Source organism: Argentina anserina, chromosome 1 (assembly GCF_933775445.1).
Source record: "Argentina anserina chromosome 1, drPotAnse1.1, whole genome shotgun sequence".
In the NCBI taxonomy this organism is placed as follows: domain Eukaryota; kingdom Viridiplantae; phylum Streptophyta; class Magnoliopsida; order Rosales; family Rosaceae; genus Argentina; species Argentina anserina.
In genome coordinates, this window is record NC_065872.1 from 21,530,987 (window position 1) to 21,551,199 (window position 20,213).

At 40.8% G+C, this 20,213-nt stretch overlaps 2 protein-coding genes across 2 annotated transcripts; one reads left to right on the forward strand and one right to left on the reverse strand.

The window, feature by feature from the left end:
* Positions 1 to 289: 289 nt before the first annotated feature.
* On the reverse strand, positions 290 to 4,159 carry LOC126791920 (uncharacterized). Its single transcript, XM_050518421.1, has 3 exons — positions 3,857 to 4,159; positions 1,198 to 1,435; positions 290 to 670 (listed from the first exon to the last, which is right to left on the reverse strand). The coding sequence occupies exons 1-3, from the start codon at positions 4,142 to 4,144 to the stop codon at positions 534 to 536; spliced, it is 663 nt and encodes a 220-aa protein (XP_050374378.1). The 5' UTR covers positions 4,145 to 4,159; the 3' UTR covers positions 290 to 533.
* Positions 4,160 to 17,431: 13,272 nt separating this feature from the next.
* LOC126803868 (uncharacterized) lies at positions 17,432 to 18,917 on the forward strand. Its single transcript, XM_050531589.1, has 3 exons — positions 17,432 to 17,624; positions 17,733 to 18,093; positions 18,200 to 18,917. Exons 1-3 carry the CDS (start codon positions 17,432 to 17,434, stop codon positions 18,915 to 18,917), a joined length of 1,272 nt encoding a protein of 423 aa, XP_050387546.1.
* The last annotated feature ends 1,296 nt before the right edge of the window (positions 18,918 to 20,213 follow it).

Here is a 20,213-nt window from a genome sequence, read left to right on the forward strand (position 1 = left end):
GTTTCTTTTTGGTCCCTGTGTTTAGACCATATTACATTTGCAAATTCACCCCATTTTAGTCTATGTGATATTTCCCGAGGTTATAAATCATAATCGACAGATTTACCGGAGAAAAAGGAAAATCAATAGCTTTTATTTTGTCCGAGGAAATCCCCAATAGCTTATGAAGGTTTCAAGGAGTAAAAGAAAAGGTCGTCGATCCGCTCAGAGCCACAGTTGAAGGAAGAAGATTAGGTCCGGGAAGCCTCAAGATGGCTACGTAAAGCGATCACAACGTAACTCCGTACCAGAGGTAAATACAACATATTCATTCGTTCGTGCTGTTTTAACATTCTAGAGGTACATGGACAAGGAAATATATACAATAACGTCGAAAGTCCTATGTGACCCATCATGCTTCCTACGTAGCATAGGAAAAGAAAAAAGCGTGATCCTCTCAGAATATAAAACCGTAACCGTCTGGAGATAACATCTGCATAGATATCAGCTGCTTCCACATACAGAGGCTTTATTCACAATATATACATTCCACTTCAACCTGAAGCCTTGTGAGCATGCCTTCCATAAGAGTAGGCTGAAATGGTCGAACCAGTCACGCTAAGTGAGCGCTGAGCAAGGCTTAGACATTTCTTACTTGCCAACCACACGCACCAAAAGAACCCGATCCAACCTAGTAAGGGAACAAAAATTATCGATTAAGAGCCTCATTTGATGAGAACTTGCATCGTATTATAATTGAAGTATGATCTACCAAGCAATTATCAGGATAATGCAGGACATGGATTAAATCTCAAAGCCGCATACCCAGCTGCAACTATATACAAACAATGTAGCATAAAGAGAATCAAGCGGGACTAAGCTTTGTATCTTTTATTGCTCAAGGAGATTCACTAAACATGTAACCACACCATGATGGGCAAATATGTATCTATATTTGATAAAACAGAGACCAATAGGACCCCTAAAGAATCAGACAATCAAGCTAATCAGCTTTGACCCAAAACTTGAAATTCAAATTAGACTAAATTAGTGTTTCTAGTCGTGCCCAACAATTGTAACTGCTTGAAAAATTAAAAAAGAATTATAAAAAAAACAATCGGTAGATTAGAGTGATAGGTGCTATGGTTTCTGCCAACTAACTTTCTGGAAAATATGATTTGATCTTAGATAAGTACTACTGATGAACTAATTTTGTACCTGTGGTAATCAGAACAGCTACAATTGCAGAAATTGTTGTAGCAGAAACAACAAAAATGGCAACTGATAGTGCCCCAATGTATATAGCTGCTATAAAGGTAAAGAAGAGGGCCAAGAATCCTCCTGCAGCTGCCAAAGATAACAAAAGCGAGAGAACAATGGCATTGAAAGTTGCTGCCAGGAAAAAAAGCATAAAGACAAGCAATCCTGTCAAACCCAGAAGAGTGATTGTGCCAACCTGCAGCAAAAGATTCAATTGTTAACCAAATTATGTATCTGAGTTTATATACATCAATATAAGGGTATCAGAAGTGTAACTTGAAAGTTAGATGGATCCAAATTGGTTTTTTTTTTTTTTCAAAAAGCCCAAAACAATAGGAAAATGAAGTTTCAAAAGGCATGCGTTAGTCCTTTACCATTTGTCCATGCATATTAAAAGTAACCATATCGAGAAGACAATTATTAGTGGTACTAAAGTATATCAAAACGAACTATGAAATATAGTACACTTTCCATGAAAAGTAGACATATCGATGGATAAAATGCTATCAGAAAAAAGAATAATAATAATAATAACTCAGAAGCCTGAATAGTAAATAGTCAGAGTTGATGAATGAAAGAGATTTCTTGTTTACAAGCACAGAAGCTCCGCAGCCTAGAACGAAATTTTAATTAAGTGCAAGCTTGAGTAACAAATAAAAAAATCTTTATAACTTGAACCAGGACTATTACAATTAATCTTGTTAAGCTTTGGTTATGAGTCACAACTCACTAATGTTCCATGTATTCTGTGATTTATCAGATCCCCCAACTAATGGAAAGGGAATTTAACCAAAGTTAGTTAACCTCAGAAAGACTGGATACATCTTCTAGAAGAGACCCCTACAGAATCCATCAACACAGATAACCTTTTCCTTGCGAAGTGGTAATCTATCACAATATTTTTTTGTGGCAGCATGCAACAGAAGATTCGGTGACCTAGAAATAGTTAATATAGTATCAAATGAGCACTAGACAGCTGAAAACGCTAGATGCCATTTTGCAGCAGATAAAAGCCGCATCAACTTGGTGGTACTACCCTTCACTGGATACATTTTTTGAAGTATTCTGTAGTTACCCTTAGAAACTATCAGGCCTGCTAAACTTTAGCCAAAAGAGGTCCTTTCAGACAAAAAATGAACTACATGCTTCTTAAGAGAAGCTTCTCAGGACATCTGTGAACGTCTGAACTCCTGGATCTTTATTTTGTGAAAATATTGGGTACATTTCTCTTGATTGAAGAAGACAGCATTTCACCTGCTCACTAAGTGAGCGATAAACTCATGCATAGTCAAACAGCTGTTCAATTGCTAAACTACAGGAATGTGTCACTTACACAAAGGGTTCACTCAAATTTTGCAACAAGATGGGCCTTTAATCGGTATAATTCAGTAAAGCAGCATATCCAGGGTTTCTAAGAAATCATATGGAACTGGCATACTAGCAAAGGGCATATAAATCCCTAATGTTGACACATATGTACATCTTCTAGAGCTGAAGAATAAGCAGCTAGATATTAATACTTTAGGAAAATTTCCCTTTTTCAAAAGAGAAGAAACTTTAGCTGTCAGGTGACTATTTGTCAGCCCATCACTGTTAGATTAAGACTATAAAAGAGATTCTCAGACGAAAATTTCAAGCAGCGTTAGAAAAGGTAAGCTTTGTTAGTTCGTTACAATAGGGCATGAAGCTGTAATATCATGACATACGTAGGATGAAAGTACATACTAAGGACAAGATGTCCACTATCAACTAACAATTTTAACTAAAAGTCTAAAACTAAGGAGTACATTGAAATACTAAAAACATAAGAACAATAAAATGAAGACATAAGAGACATGATCAAAACACAACAGCCTTCGAATCCATAAATATAGTATACAAAAAACTACATCCAAACTCAGGAGAAACAGATTCCCAGAGCGAAGACAAGTAGTGAACTTATGTCCCACACAAGTGATCTATCTCCTCTCCCTAGCTCTCAGAGAGACTTACTTATTCCATCCCATCTACACCACTCCAAAACTGCCATCACAGCACTTAACCTCCAAAAAACATTCCTTTTATTCTTTCCTCCAAACAATTTATACCTCACACAATAAGGTCCCCATAAATTTATTTCTGCCATAAGCGCGTATTAGAGAGGGCCAACAAAGGAGCCCCCATGATCTGTAAATCAAGCAGCATTTATACTAATTATACACAAACATCACTCCAAATGTGGGGAGAGAGGCACAAGGATGTGCGACTGTCTGAACCCAACTGGCCGGAAAAATTCATCCTCCCAACAACAATTCTCTCAATTCGCGCTTGTGTGACTTCAAGAGAAGACACATGTGTATGATCCAACTTCAACACAGTGACATTTGGCCTAGTAAGAACCAGAACTAGTGTTTCTAAGGCAACTAGCATAACAGTTCAACTCCAACCTTAAAGCTACAGTGTAACCAGAAGGATGTGCATATACACACATACATACCCAAGCTTATGAAAACCCCAGAGAAAAACATCACAGATTTAGAAATGCGAAATAATAGGAGGAAACAAGAAGCCAGAAACAACAACAGCAACAACAGCAACGACAACGTTGTTAGTTGAGAAGTGAGTAAAAACCACTCACAGAGATGACGAGGAGTGGTCGGAGAGGACTGCCCTGACGAGTCCAGACAAGCACGCTCCGACCAGTGTTTCTAGAAGCTTCCCGGAAGCGCGGAGCATTCTCGGCGACGGAGGTCTTGATCCGGCGAAACAGCGGAGCGCCACTGTCGTCGGGGCCCGGAAACAGAATGGCACAGAGAAGACGGTTGACGACACCGAAGAGAGTGTCGTCGTCGTCCCGGCGGTGGATTGGCTTGGTCTCCTCGCCTTCGCTGACCTCCACGTCGACTCCACCGTTGTGCTCCGCCATTGGTTTTTTTTCGTTTTCAGACTCAGATTTTCAGGATATGTTTGTTTCTTTTTTTGGTTTTGTTTGTTTGTTAATTTGTTGTATTAATGGTGTGTTGTATTTAAGATGGAGGAAAATGACAGGAGAAACGCAAAAGATGATAAAGATTAGTGCAATCACTGCAAAGGTGAACTTTTGGGTACATGCGACTCTTTTTTCACTGTGTTTGGCACTACGTACCGACATCCAAATTTGGGTTTGAACTTTGAAGGAACGAGGAGTTTGAGGTGAGTTAAACGAAACTTCATAGTCATGTCATATGGTTTCTCTCTTTGATCATTGTGTCGATTAATTGTGGTATTGGTGAAATTATAATGTCTATTAAGTTTTTAAACCTTGAAATGATTGCACAAACTTGATGGGCATTTTGAGTAGCATATAATTGATATACTATTTGCTTATTTTGGTTGAGAATTGAGAAAGTTATGGTGTTTTAGACTAGCGTTATTTGTTGATTCTTAACAATAACGATTTGGTTAGATTCAGGGACTTACCAGGCTCTTTGAGACCTCAATTATATACAAAACACACGGCAATGTAGAGGGTTTCATCCCCTTTCCGTAGGATCAAGAATCATATAATATGTTAATAATTGTGTCTTGTAGGGAACTTTAATGTTGGAGAGTTGTATCTGATTTTTCTGGTACAAAATATGGGTTCAAATGAGAGGTGTAACATGATAAAACGATGGCTACTACTGCCACATAATCTGTCAATATCACAATTGAGGTTAGGATTGAGTTTAGGCCTTACTTGCCTTATGATCATTCGTGTATTTTATTTCTATTCATAATTTGTTTTTGTTATTCACTAGTTTGGGAGCCCATGCTTTCCAGCGGGTCATCTAATTGTGCATTCCACAACATATACCTTAGTGGGATTTTCTTATTTTCTTTTGTTTTGATGAAATCTTGTTTAGTGTGAAGAAAATGTTAAACAACGACAAGTGTGGTCCGTGGACCAACTGTACCGATATTGTCCCAACTTAGCCACCTCACAAGTGTTGGGTTTTAATCACAAAAGGTCTCAGTACAATTAGTTATTATTCACCCACTTATAAACTTTATTTTCTTTGTCCCTTCTTAAATATGGGATATCTCCTCTCCAACACGCCCCCTCACATGCAACCTAATTTTTAGGTCTGCACGTGACAGATTAACATCCCACATACTGGGACGAAATAAACCAAGGTCCAGTAACCAACGACACTTGATGACCATCCAATCGGAAACTCTCCAATGGCACCCATCTTGTGCCCATGACAAAGTGGCACCAAACTCGGGCCCACGACAAAGTGGCACCAAACTCGGGCCCACGACAGATTGGAGGTGCGACTGGAGAGGGACCTGCTCTGATATCATGTTAAACAGCGACAAGCGTGGCCCGTGGACCAACTGTGCCGATATTGTCTCAATTTAGTCACCTCACACGTGTTGGGTTTTAATCACAAAAGGCCTCGGTACAATTGTGTATTATCCACCTACTTATAATCTCTATTTTATTTGTCACTTCTTAGATGTTGGATCTCTCTTCTCCAACACGCTCCTCACGTGCAACCTAATTTTTAGGTCTGGACGTGACAGATTAACATCCCACATACTGGGACGAAAGAAACTAAGGTCCAGTAACCAACGACACTTAGTGGTCATCCAATCGAAAACCCTCTGATAGCATGACAAAGTGACACTCAACTTGGGTCCACGAAAGATTGGAGGCGCGACTTGAGAGGGATCTGCTCTGATACCATGTTAAACAGTGACAAGCGTGTCCCGTGGACCAATTGTACCGATATTGTCTCAACTTAGCCACCTCACAGGTGTTGGGTTTTAATCACAAAAGACATCAGTACAATTGGTTATTATCCACCCACTTATAAGCTTTATTTTCTTTGTCACTTCTTAGATGTGGGATCTCTCATCTCAAACAGAAAAATCTTAATTAGAAATTGCAGTAGTTAGGGTACCTGTCAAACATAGAACAGAACAAAGAACATATCTTGACCCATCCAAACTTTCTATATTGAATTCACAGGACATAATTTCTGTGCCTATAGTCTAAAATATAAAAATTGAACTATATACAAAAGTAGAACCAAATAAACAAAAAAACATAAAGTTCACTTCCACCTAGCCCTTTAAATGAACACTATACTAATACAATTTTCACTTTCAATGTCCTTGACAAGTTGTGTTCATTATTTCATATATGTTTCTATGTTCTACATTTGGGTTCATCTGATCTTAAAGCATTCATCTACTTTTGCTTTCTTTCTTTTTTAGTACTAGCAAGTTACTGCAATTATATTGATTATCCACGTCCATAGTTGTCAGCCTCCTTTGGAACAGAATATTGTCATTACTTGGGGAAGACATCTGACCATTATGTATCCTGCATTTATTGAAGTTTGCTCTGCCTTGCCGTAAAAATATATATCCCATTATGTCTACAACATTTTATGCTCCTCTTTTTAAGTCTGAAACTGTAGCCATCTAGTATGTACCAAAGACAGCAATCAACATTATAGATGCTAATTTATACATTCTGTGTCCCAATATAAACAATAGTTATCTTGGACTAGGAGCTGTTGTTTTCTTGTACAGGGATGTGCAGCTAGCAACTCATGGCCACAAAATATATATCTATCTTTATGTGGACAAAATAGGAGTTGTAGCTAGTAACTTATTGCTTAGAATAGCATTGCTTGTGAACATAGAACTTCATTGTTTGATGTGTTAAAAAAAAACAATATCTAGTAACCCATGCATACCGATTACTTATGATATTGAAGAATTCCTCATCTGTATAAAATTTTCTAACACATTCAACTAGACACAGATCATCGTCTTCATCAGACAATTCTCCTTGATTTTTATCCGCGACTCGGATTTGCATACTAATTTAAGGTCGTTATAGCATTTTCATACTAGTACATTGATTTGGCTTCAATTTCATTAATATGAAAATTCCAGATCTTTATTTGCTCTAGTGATTAATAGCGTTTGAACTCTCTTATCCTTTCCCAATCAATGCAAGGGTGATGTGTGGTTACGGAACAATTGAAATCAACTATACCATGATAAAGTCCTGCTATAAATCCTAGACTATTTTATTAGAACCATGTTTTCCGTTAACATGTATTTAACTAGAAGTACTTGGATTATCATAAGGAAGGAAAATGCCTTAGAATAACTGATCACTCTACTTTTAAATAGACAAATACAATGTATATGGCTAGTTGATTTAGACAGTGATAAGTAAGCGAAGAACAATGCATCACTGGAAATGATCATTTTACTTATCATGTACAGGACCCTGGTCATGTGTCTCAAAGTTAAAATTTGAATGAATACATGTTGATATTATATGCTATTTTCCTATTCTATTGCCTACTTGATTAAAGCAGATTTTGGTTATCTTTATTTTATGTGATATCATTTTCTTTCTCGTATAAGAAATTCTAGTTTTGTTTTTCATTTTATTTTATTTTTTGTCGACAGTAGGTGATATCAAGTCTGGTTAGTGCACACCTGCAGCATATATGGATTCTAATAGTGACCACATGTCTAGAACTGAAGACTGATGATGATATTGAAGAATCCAAGGAGGTGTCAGAATCTGTTCAAATGCAAGTTTGCGCATTTTTCAGAGGGAAGCCCTATAAGAATCTGACATTTGAGGATATGAAGGATGTTGAGTTTGAAACAATTGACGAAGTGGAAAACTTGTACTCTTACTATTCATTTGCGAAGGGGTTTAGCATGAGGAAGAGTAGAATGAACAAGAACCGTGCAGGTATTGTAGTTCTTAGAAGAGACCTCGTTTGCTCCAAGCAAGGTGTGAGAGAAGAGAGTGGCAAGAGTGACAAGAAATATACTACTGATTTTGACGATGCCAGTTTGAAGGGGGTTCCTGATGGTAGACCGGTGAATATGAAGAGGAAGTGTGACATGACCAATTCATTTGTGCATAACTCTAACAAGAAATGTGTTAGAAGCACCCGCAAAGAATCAAGAGAAAATTGTCTAGCAAGATTAATCCTTCGGCGTTGTAAGTTAAGGGGGTGTACTATGCAGATGAATTCATCACCGAACACAACCATCCTTTGGTTAAACCTCAGCACCGTCAGTTTGTAAGATCACACCGGCATGTAAGTGATATGTTCACAATGTGTTATACTTTTAGGCCTCGTAATTGTGATATCCATGTCTAGTTCTTCATGTTTTTAGTTCTTTTACTTAATTTGATGTCATGTAGGTGTGAAGAGCAAATATGAGGAAAAAGTAGCAAAACAAGAGGAAAGACATTAAAGAGGAATTCATGATGCTGAAACAGTAGAAGCCCCTGCAGAACTGTCAACTTTGAGGATTAAACTGTACCGATCCAGAAGGAACTAGAGGATGTGTCCTATATCAAAAGAAAGCCCTGGATGTCTACTTTACGGAGGATTTTACGGCTCGTGATTCCGATATTCCTAGAGGAAGATATGGCAATTTGAGTACGAGCAGTTCAGATTACGCGCAAATCTGCTATGTGTTATATTAGCTCGAGTTTTGAAGGCCTGAATGACTCGGCAAAATTCCAGGATAATTAATACATTATTAAGGACTGTCTAAGAGCCCAATCCATATTCTCTTAGAGTTTGACCCGTACTACAATACCCTATTGGAGTCAAAATCATAAAAGCCTTGTGCAAGAAGGAAAAGATATGCTTATATATATATAAGATTGTGACAACCAGGGGGGATTATTCTGGACAGACGAAGACCATTCCATACAAGAGGGAGAAAAAGTGCTGCTGCCATCACAACCATTCCTTACTCATTCATTCAGTTTTCTTAAGTTTTTAATATATTTGCTATGTTTTCTAAAAGCATGAGTAGCTAAACTCCTTTTCTAGGGCTAGGATGAGGCCCTAGCATGACTGTCTACATGTTTTGATATTCAATTGATGGATTACTAGTTTCTTTTAGATAAATTCTTAATCTCTACATGATTTGTTGCTTATGTTAAAGTTCTATTGATTCACGACCTTTAAGCTTTGCATCTAGCTATTAGAAGAAGAATTTGAGGCGTACCTGCGATATAATTCTATTTAGCTTCTTGAGATTAAGTATTGTGAATTACATTATTGCCGTAACTGGAGTAGTGGGTTGCATGATTCCCTTGTTTTCTAAACTTAATGAGTCCTATGTGTTAAATTTATGCCGTACCTGGATAGATTGCATGTTAGGATATACGACCTCTGCCGTACCTGGAGAGTATCATACGTAAGGAAAACTTGGTCTAAGTGTCGTACCTGGACTTAGATACGTGAATTGTTATCTTTAGAATCAAAAGAATCCGTTAGTTATGTCAAACAGTAGATAGGATTGTTTGTGGTTGATTCCGACACCCTAGGCTCATCGTCATCATATAATCACTTCTAATCTTTAGACTTATTGTGTTTTCACACTTGGTAACTTTGTTTTTTTTAGTTAGTTTCTTGTTATATTAAAGTCTCTCAAAACCCAAAAATCATAAGAACAATTTTATTTAAAGTCGCTTTGTTTGTTTTAGTTCATGTGTGTTTCTGGTTTTTAGTATTTTTAGTAGTGAGTAATTTAGGTTTTCATACTTTGAATTAAGCTAATATCCTCGTGGGAACGACAACCCCTCTCTTCCATATACTATATTACATCCACCCTGTATACTTGCGGGAATCACAACAGTAAGGCACAACGACCTTGCTCAGGTTAATGCATTAAGGAAGGTTTCAGTGAGAATATGTCGTGCTTATGAGTACTTGGTGCACCAGGCAGGAGGGTACGAGTTTGTTGGATTTACGCTGAAAATTTTATATAATGCTTTGCAAGGAGAAAGGATGGAAATTTTGATGGATGGGGATGCACAGTCTTCTATTACTTGGATGAATATGAAAGCACTGCAAGACCCTCAATTTTCTTGCATATTAAATGTGGACGAGGAGGGAAGAGTTGCCAACATGTTTTGGAGGGATGGGTAGTCATTGACTGATTACGATGCCTTTGGTGATGTTTTGATTTTCGATGCCACCTACAATAGCAACATATATGAAAAGCCCTTGGCAGTATTTGTCGGTTGTAACAACCACCGAGCCACAGTCCTCTTTGGCTACGCTTTATTAGATGATGAAACAGAGGAAACTTACAAGTGGGTGATAACAGCTTTTCTGAGTTCAATGAACAAGAAAAAACTTGTTTGTGTGATCACAGATGGTGCAGATTGTTTGGGCCTAATATAATACTCCAGTATTATCTATATTCTTTATGCTGGTGGATCGGTTATTTAGGGAAAATCTATCGAAGATCAAGATTACATTCCATATTGGAATAGATTTCGGGACTGATGCTGTATAGAATCTGAGTTGAGTAAGGAAGGTGAATCCAAATCAACTAAGAGGTTCTCAAGACTTGATCCGCAAGAAAGAACAATTTGTGTTCTCTATATAAAAGGTTCGAATGTGCAAAATAACACACACACAACGTCAAACAAACTATCACGCAACCGCATAGTCAAGTCTCCTCACGGAGCAAAAGTCCGATTAGCTTCGGCAACCAAGTCTCCCATCGGAGCGGAGCTACCCAGATGTACGCCTCGCACTGCATGTAGCAACAAGTCCGATTAGTTTCTGCAACCAGAGTCAAGTCCATCGAGTCGCTAGCCTAGCTTCTAGCAAACACAAAAGTCTGCACTAGTCAGCAATTCCCTACAACAAGAGAGTCCCGTTATCAACGACACATTATAAGCTTTGCTTTTTCCCAAGCGGTCTAAAGTAAGATCGACCATCTACTTGAGGTGGAGTGAAAGGTACCTAGCAACTCCGGTTGTGTATAGGTCATTCGAACTTCAGCGGTTTATCAGCAACTGCGGAACAATCGTTCGAGAAGAAGACAATACGTGAGCGCAATCATCATCAAAAAGCAAGAGTTGTACCTAACTCAAAGGTACTGGCACGCCAAGCAACAACAGAGAACGAAGGTTAGAACCATCTAGGGTTCAAAACCTGGTCTTGTTGATTGTTCCCTGAGGAAATATTTTTCCCATCTCGAATATTTGGCACGCCCAGTGGGACAGTGTCAAGATAGCAAGCCGGAATCCTTACTCGAGAGGATATCCTCCTTGCTCGAAACCAGAGCACTCACATTGTGTTCCTCACAACACAACGACTTGCAGAGGTTTAACAGCGGTTGAGGCATTACTAAAATTTAGAGTGATGGCGACACCGGAAGACATGCAAACAACTTTCAAGGAGTTGACAAAGGTAGTCAAGTCATTGGAGGAGTCATTCGGCGAGAGAATGACTGCGGTCGAGAGAACGTTGGATAATGTGTCGTAACTACAGTCGACACAGGGTCAGCATCTGGTTGAGACCAGCGACATATTGAAGAAGCTGGTTCTGAGTGCTAACGAGCACGCGAACAATGCTCGTTTAGAGTTTGAAGGCCAGGACGAGCGGTTTAAGCAAATCGAAGAAGCGTTGGGAATACAACGGACTGTCACCGGGCTTTACGAGAAACAGAATCATGACAAGCCTAAGGCCACCAAAAAGGCTAAGTCCAACAAGAAGGTTAACGCCGGTGACAACAACGCCGGTGAAGAGGATGAAGCCGGCGACAAAGATGATGAGGCTGACAAATTAGATGCAGAGCCTATCAAACCCGCAAGGAAAAAGAAGACGAAGGCTAAAAAGGGAAAGTTCACGTTTGGAAGTTCAAGACATTCAAATACACCCGAGTTTGAGGCAATTCAGAGGGCAGTGGCACTTCTTCAACCAAGCGGGAGACAAGAGCGTCAGCACCAGTTCCGTCGCGAGCATCAAGATGAGCATCGAGAAGAGCCTGAGAAAGAAGTAGAAGAGGGTCAGACCCTTACCAAAGAGCAGGTTCAGAAGATGATCCAAGAGAGTGTGAGGACCATTCATGGTCATGTTGCCGCGAACATATCCTATACAAGCTCATTCCCAGAATGGGTGATAGCATGTCCTTGGCCCTCGGGTTATCAACCAATCAAGTTCCAGACTTTCTCAGGACAGGGGTCCGAGAATGCAGCTGAGCACATCTCTCGTTTTCACAGTGATTGCAGGCCATATGCATCTGATCCAGTCTTCAAGATGAGGGCTTTCGGTTCATCTCTGTCGGGACCGGCGCTATCTTGGTTCTCTAAGTTAGCACCAAGATCCATTTCAGATTGGTCCATTCTCGAGACGATGGTTAAAACAACTTTTGGAAGTGTTGAGCCTGAGGTGGATTTGTCATCTTTGACTTCCATGTATCAACAACCAATGGAGTCGGCAGTGGAGTTCCTGAAGAGGTTCAAGGTTCAGCAAGCAAAGTGCAGAACACCACTCGCGGAACAAGATGCCATTCGAATTGCTATAAAGGGTTTGGAAACCCGTCAGCGGGCCAAACATCATGATGCCTACTTTTCTAGCATGGCAGACTTAATGAACAAGGTAGGAAGCTACCAAGTGTTCCTCAGGTAGATGGAGGATAGTGCCACAGTTCCAAAAGGTCCACCTGTGTCTTATCACCCTGGTACGTTGAAACCACGCTATGCAGTTCCATCTGGAACTAAGAGGGTTTCCACTATCTACTCGCATGTAGATCCTTTCTACACACCATATCCATATGAAGAGCAGTGGGTCGAGGAGGTAGATGATGAAGTAGCTGCAGCGGAGATAGCCGGAAGACAGGCATTGAAGTCCAAGGCTTTGAAGATGTCTAGAGACCCTGTCAAGATTGCTACAACAGCATTCACCAAGCCTGAGTATGAGTCGTATACCTACAATTCTCACAAGACTCCAGAGATTTTAGATGAATTGTTCGTGAGTGGAAGAGTGAAGCATGATACTGCAATGCCTACTGCAACACATATAGAAGGGAAGAAGTACTGCAAGTTCCACAACTTGTTCAATAACCAAACAGCCGACTGTGTTAAGCTCAAGGATCAGCTACAAACCTGGATTAGTAGAGGCATGCTTAGGGTAGATACTGAAAGAGCTGCAGCATGGGTTGATATTGATTCCTTCCCTACAGTGTCAGTGGTGGAAGTTACACCATTGACAACATCTTTGAAGGCTCACCGCCCTTCCAAGTTTGCTGGATACACTTATGATGCTTCCTTGGCTCATGAGATCTTGGACAAGCTTATTGCTGAGGGTGAAACCATTGTACCATGGACTGAGTTCCCGACTGTGGAAGAAGTTAAAGGTAAATGGTATTGTAAGTTTCACAACGTTTGGACTCACGATACTTGTATTTGTATACAGCTCAAGGACCAGGTACATCAATGGTTAGATGAGGGAGTGTTGTCTTTTGCCTCAGAGCCCGAGCCGGGTATCAAGACAACAGCGAAAGAAGTGCCCATGGCAAAAGAGGTTGCAGGAGCCGAGCAATCTGAGCAGGGTAAACATAAAGGTGTAGTCCAGAGCAAGGAACAGGAAGTAGCAAAGGCAAGAACTTATGTCCTTTGCAATAGATGCAAGAAAGAATGTTCCATAAACTGTGACAATTCTGGTAGACACGAGGAAGCAAGAAGACATCGAAGGCCTCGCTCGCCAACGAATGGATACGAGAGGGAGAACCCTAAGAAAGCTAGAGTTCAGACAGACACTTATGCTCAAGCGCTAAAGAGGCCAAGCTCAGGTCTTGGTGGGGTCACGAACGTCCCTGGAGAGCAGAAAGTTGGGGCAAATGCGCCAAAAACTCAAACTACGCGCGAGGCGCTGCAGCGGCCATACATACTGCCTGCACCGAGGTTGTTAAAACCAGATGTTTGGTACGTTCAAGAGCATGGAAGAGCTATTGAAGCTACAAAGACTGAGAAGAGGAATGTGCAGAAGAGATGGGGAAGGGCCAAAAGAATGTTAGAGACGTATAACAGAGGAGAACTCTCTCGCGACCAGCTGGAACAGCCACCTTGGCTGCTGCAAGAGACAGTTGAAAAGCTTAGTATAAGGCCATACGTTCACATTCATCGGAATGATAATTACAAGAAGGAGCCATACCCCAGGAAAAGCGTTCATGATCGAATTGAACGATCAATTGAAACTGCTCCTAAGCAAAGAGTTTCAATCCATGATAGGTTGTCTTACGCATCTATTGATAGCAGGGCAGCAAATAGATAGCACAGACAGAGTGTTTCTATTCAGCAGAAACAACATCAAAGTAGTGTTGCACAACCTGCGCAATCTAAATGGGTTCCAAAGAGTTATGTAAGTAGGCCAAGCCACCAGGAACCAGTTCCAAAGAAGATAAAGCCAAAGTTTGAATGGAAGCTGAAGATTAAAGAACCAACACCAGTGGTTCTAACAATCAAGAACCAACACCAATGGTTCCAATAGTAAAAGAATCAACACTTGAGGTTCCAGAGATAGGCGAGGCTGTGGTAGTAGTTATTCCTCCAGAGGCCCATCAGGAATAATCGCTAACGGAGTATCTCAGAAGCAAGTTCCCCTCGGGAACGCCAACGGGGTTAATTCCGGACGACGATATGGAAGAGCCAGGCTATAATGAGCGAGGGGTAGAACTTTCTGATCAAGAGGAAGAGCTTGAGGACATTTATGATGAAGCAATAGCAGTTACCTTAGACTGCAACATGTTTAACCTTTGTCATGAAGATAGCATGGAGGAAGGAATACCAGGGCCAAATGCTGTTCCTAGTTGCAACATGATATTCACTTTGTCCTCGAAGTACACTCTTCTAAGGCCAATGCCATCTCATCTATTCATTGGAGGTGAGACACATGCCTAGGAGGTGGGTACAGTCGCAGAGTTGTCATCTACAGAGGTGCCAACTGTTGAGAAAGACACGAGGAAAGAGGGAGCTGATAAATCTCATACGATGACAGAGCTCCAAAGATTCTTTATGATGTTCACAAAGCCTACATCGACCATGACTCAGCACATTAAACCTTTATACATATCAGCTGAGATGGAAGGTAAGAGAGTGAACAAAATTCTCGTCGATGGCGGTGCAGCAGTTAGCATTATTACAGTGAAGACAGTCGAATCACTTGGAATTGCGAAGGAAAAGGTTCTCAGTAGCAATCTTAAGGTCAGGAGTTTTGCTGGCAACTTAACTAAAACCTTGGGAGTTTTGATCCTCAAAGTCAAGATAGGACCTTCCGAGCTGTTCCAGACGTTATTTGTTACAGACAGCACAGCTCCATACAACATCATACTTGGAAGGGATTGGATACACATAGCTTATTGTGTCCCTTCTATTTTACACCAAGAAATGCTGATGTGGAATCCCGCAACTGATAAGGCAGAGCTAGTGAAAGCAGATGATAGACCATACTCAGTCGCTTTATGCATTTTGGATGCTGAGTACTATTATGGGGACATGAGGCCTTTAGGGGTTCCTGGAATCGACACCAAGGGTCGTCCAGTTGGGGGTGACTTCTACAGAACTGACACGATAGGGTTTAGTACAGGTCCAAGCAGATATAAACAGACCTGGCTTCATCGTGAAAACAAAAAATAATCATCCATGAGTACATCACTTGCCAAAGAGTGAGAACAAGCCTATCTGTCCTTTCTCCAACGCTTATCTATTTACAGAGAGGAACATGAGGCTTGGGGGGCAGTCGCGCTAGTAGAATGCATTGAGGATGATTTAACTAAGATTCAAGGGGAGGAGGAGTTTATTCAACCAGCACCTGCAGCTTTGGATGACACCCCACCTAAAGTGAAAGATCCAGTGGAGAAGATTAATCTTGGGACTACAGAAGAGTCCATGGAAGTTGGAATAAGTAAACACTTGGATGAGGAACTGAGACAATGTTTGATAGAGTTGTTGCAAGAGTTCCGCGATTGTTTTGCTGAGAAGTTTGAGGACATGCCACGCTTGTCTCCAGATTTGGTTTGCCATCGATTGCCCATAATGGAAGGTTACAGGCCTGTACAACAAAGTCCACGACGAATGAGTGCAGACACAGCAGCAGTAGTCAAGAAAGAGGTTCAAAACATGTTTCAAGCCGGTATTATTCGACCAGCTAAATATTCTAAGTGGTTGTCTAACATAGTACCAGTGCGGAAGAAGAATGGCAAAATTCGCGTTTGTGTAGACTACATGAATCTCAATGCTGCAACACCAAAAGTTGTTTATCCCATGCCCGTGGCAGATATGTTAGTAGATGCAGTCGCGGGATACGAGCTACTATCCTTTTTGGATGGCACAGCTGGTTATCATCAGATTCCTGTTTATGAACCAGACAGACACAAAACAGCTTTTCGATGTCCAGAGTTCACTGGAGTGTTTGAGTATAACAATATGCCATTTGGTCTGACCAATGCAGGGGCTACGTACCAACGAGAAATGAACCTAATTTTCCATGATGTGCTGGGGGGCATTCTCAAAGTTTATATTGATGATGTGGTTGTCAAGTCTAAGAAGAAAAAAGACCACATCGAGAATTTAAGGACAGTGTTCACCAGGATGAGAAAGCACTATCTCAGGATGAACCCAGCTAAATGCATTTTTGGGGTTCGAGCAGGAGACTTCTTGGGTTTCATAGTGCATGAAAGAGGTATTGAAGTTGCGGAGGATAAGGCAAAAGCGGTTCTAGATGCTCTGGCACCTAGGAACAAGAAGGAACTTCAGAGTTTGCTTGGGAAAATAAACTTCCTGCGACGCTTTATTTCTAATCAGCTGGCAAAACCGCAGTTTTTTCTCCTTTGCTAAAACTTAAAGCAGATCACGAATTTCAGTGGGGACCTGAGCAACAGGCAGCTTTTGATAAAATCAAGGAATACCTTACTCATCCACCTGTTCTTAGACCTCCACAGCCTGGAATACCGTTGAAGCTATACATCTCAGCTTCCCCCTACTCAATAGCAGGACTCTTATTAGAGGGGCAAGAAGATTGAACATGCAGTTTACTACCTGAGCCAGACCTTATTAGAGGCTAAAACTAGATACTCGCCAATTGAGAGGTTGTGTTTAGCTTTGTACTTTGTTGGTACTAAGCTTCGCCATTACATGTTGTCCTTTACCACGGTGGTGGTGGCACAAACTGATTTAGTGAAGTATATGCTTACCAGACCTATGCTTAGGGGTCGAATTGGCAAGTGGATCTTGGCGTTATCAGAGTTTTCTTTACAATATACACCTTTAAAAGCGTTTACAGGACAGGCAGTGTCCGACTTTTTGTTGCATCATCCTATTATTGAGGATATAGAAGACCAGAACTTGGTTGTTTCCTTTGTCCACACTCAGCCTTAGGTTATGTATTTTGATGGCAGCAACACTGATCATTTATCCGGAGCAGGTGTTGCATTGGTTAGCCCCTCTGGAGCAAGACATTGTTATTCCTTTCAACTAGAATGGAAGTGCACTAACAATCAAGCAGAATATGAAGCAGTCATCATTGGACTGGAACTTTTGCTTGATCTAGAAGTAACAGAGGTGGAAGTATTAGGTGACTCACTCTTAGTCATTAACCAGCTCAAGGGTGTCTATAAGTGCAACAGTTTTATATTACTCCCCTTTTGAGAGCGAGCATCAGAGTTGTTAGACCAATTTGCAGACGTGGTGCTTGATTATATTCCTAGGGAACAAAACATTGCTGCCAATGAAGGAGCACATTTGGCTACTGGTATCCGCTTAGCAGATGGCATTCGCGAGAGGATTTTAAAGGTTCAAAGACGCACATTACCTTCCTTTATGGCAAGGAAAGAAGTTAAAGATGAATGGTTGGTGGCTGTTATTGACTCTATTGATGTAGATTGGCGACAACCAATTATCCAGTACCTTACTGATCCTTCTGCACCTGTGGACAAGAGGGTTAGATATTTTGCTACTAACTATGTTCTTCGAGGTGATGAACTCTTGCGCAGAGCAGAAGACAGCTTGTACCTGAGATGCATCTATGGAGCTGAGACTAAGAGGTGCTTACGAGAGGTTCATTGTGGCAATTGTGGTTCTTACCAAGCTGGTTCTAAGATGAGATGGCTTATTCGATGATATGGTTTCTATTGGCCTACCATGCTTAAGGACTGCATCAGCTTTGCACAGGGTTGATCGAGTGTCAAATGCATGGACCAGTCCAGCATATGCCAGACGTTTCTCTGCAACCAATATTAAACCTTGGCCAGGTCGCGGCTGGGCTTTAGACTTCATTGGGGAGATTCATCCAAATTCTTCCTTACAGCACAAGCACATTCTACTTGCTACAGATTTCTTCACCAACTGGGTAGAGGCTATACCAGTCAAGACAACATCTTCAGAGGTGATAACTGACTTTATCTTCAAATATATTATCACCAGATATGGCATCCCAGAGTGTTTGGTAGCAGACAGGGGGGCAAGTTTCATGGCTGAAAAGACTCAGAAGTTCTTAGCTGATTATGGAATCAAGTTTCTCCATTCTAGTCCTTATTATGCTCAATCGAATGGCCAAGCAGAAGCTAGCAACTGGGTCATTATGTCTATACTCAAACGAATATTGGATGCAAATCCTCGATCTTGGCACACAGAGTTGGATCACACGTTATGGGCTTATAGAACTTCCAAACAAACTCCAACTGGTACTACACCTTATACCTTGATGTATGGACATGATGCAGTGCTTCCTATTGAGATTAATGTTCAGTCACTGAGGGTTCGCGAGCAGCACCAGTTGATTGGTGAAGACTATGTCCAGGATATGTATCAAGAACATGAAAACTTGGATTCTCGATGGATGGAAGCTTTAAACAGTCTTATTACATAAAAGAAGAAGATAGCACGACTATATGACAAACGAACGAGAGGACGCGGAGTTGGGGACTTAGTTTGGAAAGCTTGTTTGCCTTACGGTGAACGAGTTGGTGGTCGTGGTAAATGGTCTGCTAAATGGAAAGGTCCTTTTGTGATTGATCGAGTGATGGGAAAATGAGCTTACTACCTTCGCGATACTGATGGGAATGTTCACAGAAATCCTATGAATGGTCGCCATCTTAAGAAGTACTTCCCTAGTGTTTGGGAATATGAAGATCCACCGGCAGCGGTGCAGGCAAAGTAACTGGTGTTCTGACTTAGTGTTTCCTTGGTCTTCATCCTTTCAACCAAGTAAATAGGGGGCAACACCATGGATAATCAGTACTTGATGGTCGCGAGACCATAATTTTTTTTTTTGAAACTTTCGAGTTTCTGAAACTTTCGAGTTTCTGAAACTTTCTGAGTTTCTTAATCATGCTCAGGCATTTTTTGTAAAAATATTGGACCAATACCTGTGGTCAAGAATTTGTTGTAACCTTTGTATGCAGCAATGAAACAATACAAGTGTTTTATGAAACACGTTGTGTTTTATTCATATGGCTTTGTGGCCAGAAACTTTACAGAAGACCTATAATATTACATATGAGCCTTAACAAGCTCTGATACCATCTATGCTAGGTGTAAAGGTCTTTGCGGTTCCTCCTGTTCATCCCACCACCTCCATAAACTTGCAATTAAGCTACACCAATTAAAGGCCAACTAGAACAAGCTTGTTGCCAAACATAGGTTCTAATTGGAAGACTGGTGGTAGCATGAGGGATCCAGAGCCTTGATTTGTACACTTCTCTCAGCACTCTTTTGGGCAGGGAGATTGGAGGATATTGCCCATAGAGGATATAAAGAAGTACGCAGAGGATGCAGCTGCTCGCGTCGAGTATCAAAAGAGGTACGAGACGAACATGAAGCACTAATTGGCTCTGGTCCTAAATTTGGCTACTTGCTTCCTGATGCATGTCGATTAAAGAGTATTGAGCGGGGCTCAGGAAGGGCTGCCAGTTCTGCCCTCACTTGCAATCCTTCACTAGAAACACCTCATAGTGCAAGGCAGTTCCCTAGTTCTGAACTACAAAGAAGGGAGGATGTGAGGGGGGAATAAGACTCCCACATCACATTTGAGGGTAGAATAAGACTCTCAAAGGTTGTTACAGAGTTTGTAAATCTGGGGATGAAACTTAAGAAAGCTAAGGGGTTTTCAATGAAGAAATGGAACCGACATTTTTGGAGGCTACAAAGGAAGTGTTTTGTGTTC

Bases quoted from the DNA above. Each gene is read 5' to 3' on its own strand.
- LOC126791920 (XM_050518421.1), bottom strand. From the start codon at position 4,144: ATGGCGGAGCACAACGGTGGAGTCGACGTGGAGGTCAGCGAAGGCGAG. The intron at 1,436-3,856 runs GTGAGTGGTTTT...CTTTTGCTGCAG, and splicing joins GACCACTCCTCGTCATCTCT to GTTGGCACAATCACTCTTCT. The intron at 671-1,197 runs GTACAAAATTAG...TTCCCTTACTAG, and splicing joins AGCTGTTCTGATTACCACAG to GTTGGATCGGGTTCTTTTGG.
- LOC126803868 (XM_050531589.1), top strand. From the start codon at position 17,432: ATGTATTTTGATGGCAGCAACACTGATCATTTATCCGGAGCAGGTGTT. The intron at 17,625-17,732 runs GTGACTCACTCT...ACCAATTTGCAG, and splicing joins AACAGAGGTGGAAGTATTAG to ACGTGGTGCTTGATTATATT. The intron at 18,094-18,199 runs GTGCTTACGAGA...ACCATGCTTAAG, and splicing joins TATGGAGCTGAGACTAAGAG to GACTGCATCAGCTTTGCACA.